At 56.6% G+C, this 1,363-nt stretch overlaps 1 protein-coding gene across 1 annotated transcript in view; it reads left to right on the top strand.

Moving 5' to 3' along the window:
- The first annotated feature begins 855 nt into the window (after positions 1–855).
- LOC102422997 (ligand-dependent nuclear receptor corepressor-like protein) overlaps positions 856–1,363 on the top strand; it is a 112,156-nt gene continuing 111,648 nt past the window's right edge. Inside the window, exon 1 of the mRNA XM_023759094.1 lies at positions 856–967. Coding sequence (XP_023614862.1) covers positions 856–967 — 112 coding nt within the window. The remainder of the gene's footprint in view (positions 968–1,363) is intronic.

Raw genomic sequence — 1,363 nt, 5'->3', positions numbered from 1 at the left:
CCACATACTTGTGCATACATTTGCAGTAATACACAGAACTTCTTAGTAAATTTTGGGTTCGGCCCCCTGCACATATACAGAAACACATGCACAATTGCTGTGGTGCAAAAGTCAAAAGTGTCACTGAAGTTTATTTTAAATGAAAAGCTCATTCTGAAGAAGAAAAAATATTTTCTCTAGCATGGTGTAGAATTCATTCCATAACATTTGTAAAGTGCTAAATACCATGCCACTCACTGTACTAGGGTCAGGCAAGTGAAAGATGTCACCGTACAGAAGTCTCAATGGGTCGCTGTCCTCCAGGAGTTCACATTTTGCAGAGGATAAAGAGTTTCCTCTTTGGGGGGTTTTCATCCAGTCACACCCAATGCCATCCGTAAATAATTTTCGGTGAAAAGCCCCGCATCTTTCCCTAAGCCTTACACATATTCACACTTTCCGGAATCTCTTCGCCCTGGAAACTGATGTTAGGGCGGGATCGCTCTGGATATTTCGCAGTTATTTGGGATGCGGCCCCATGACCAGTTTGCTTTTTCCCTGCAGTGGCGGGATGACAGTGACCCCCCTCCCCCCTCTTCCCCCTCCAAATTTCCAGCACTTAAAGCACAAAGTGCAGCTTGAACCATCAAGAAGCGGTCAACCTTGCGGTTTGCACCGCCCTTCAATAGCAGAACCTAAAGAAGTTGAGGCGGCTCGGTCAGACCGGGCAACGCGAGTAGAGCAGTGCTGGGCGCAGGGCGTTGGAGGCCAAGTCCACCAGAGGCGCAGCGCAAAGGAGTCCAAGGCCGGTCTAGAAGCCCAAGTGTGCAAGAAGGACTGAAGAGTGTCCGTCCCTGCTGGACTACAAGGACCAGCATGCATGGCGCCGCGGGGTCCAGCTCCGCTCTGGGACTCCGGCGCAACGGAGCCTGGGAAGTGAAGTCTCCGCGCAGCCCGAGTCGCTTCGGGAAGGCTGAAGGGAGGAGTAGTTAGTCCGCTCCATCGCACGCGGGTTCCCGGCCGGGCTCGGAGCCTCTCGCTGTCGCTCAGGGATTTCGCGGGCGGCGGGAGCAGGATGGCTCGCTGGAGTAAACTCCGGGGGGAGGAGGCGGCGGCGCGGGGATGGGGAGGCGGGGTCAGCGGAAGCGGCAGGTTGCTTCCTTCTCCTCGCGCTCCCTCCCCGCCTCTCCCGGAGGGAGCGGTGGGAGGGGGAGGGCCGGGCCGAGGGAAGGTAGTGACACGTGTCAATCAACTCGCCTCCGTGGGGCGCGCGCTGCGGGGCTCGCGCCGAGGGCTCGCGCCCCTGCCTCGTGCCTGCGCGCTCATATGTAAATGAAGGCGCGTGACGCGGGACGCAGATGGACAGGGAAGAAGAAAAATGGCC

This window comes from Myotis lucifugus, unplaced genomic scaffold, assembly GCF_000147115.1.
Source record: "Myotis lucifugus unplaced genomic scaffold, Myoluc2.0 scaffold_147, whole genome shotgun sequence".
In the NCBI taxonomy this organism is placed as follows: Eukaryota; Metazoa; Chordata; class Mammalia; order Chiroptera; family Vespertilionidae; genus Myotis; species Myotis lucifugus.
The sequence above is the reverse complement of the archived record's forward strand: the minus strand, read 5'-3'. Positions and strand labels throughout refer to the sequence as shown.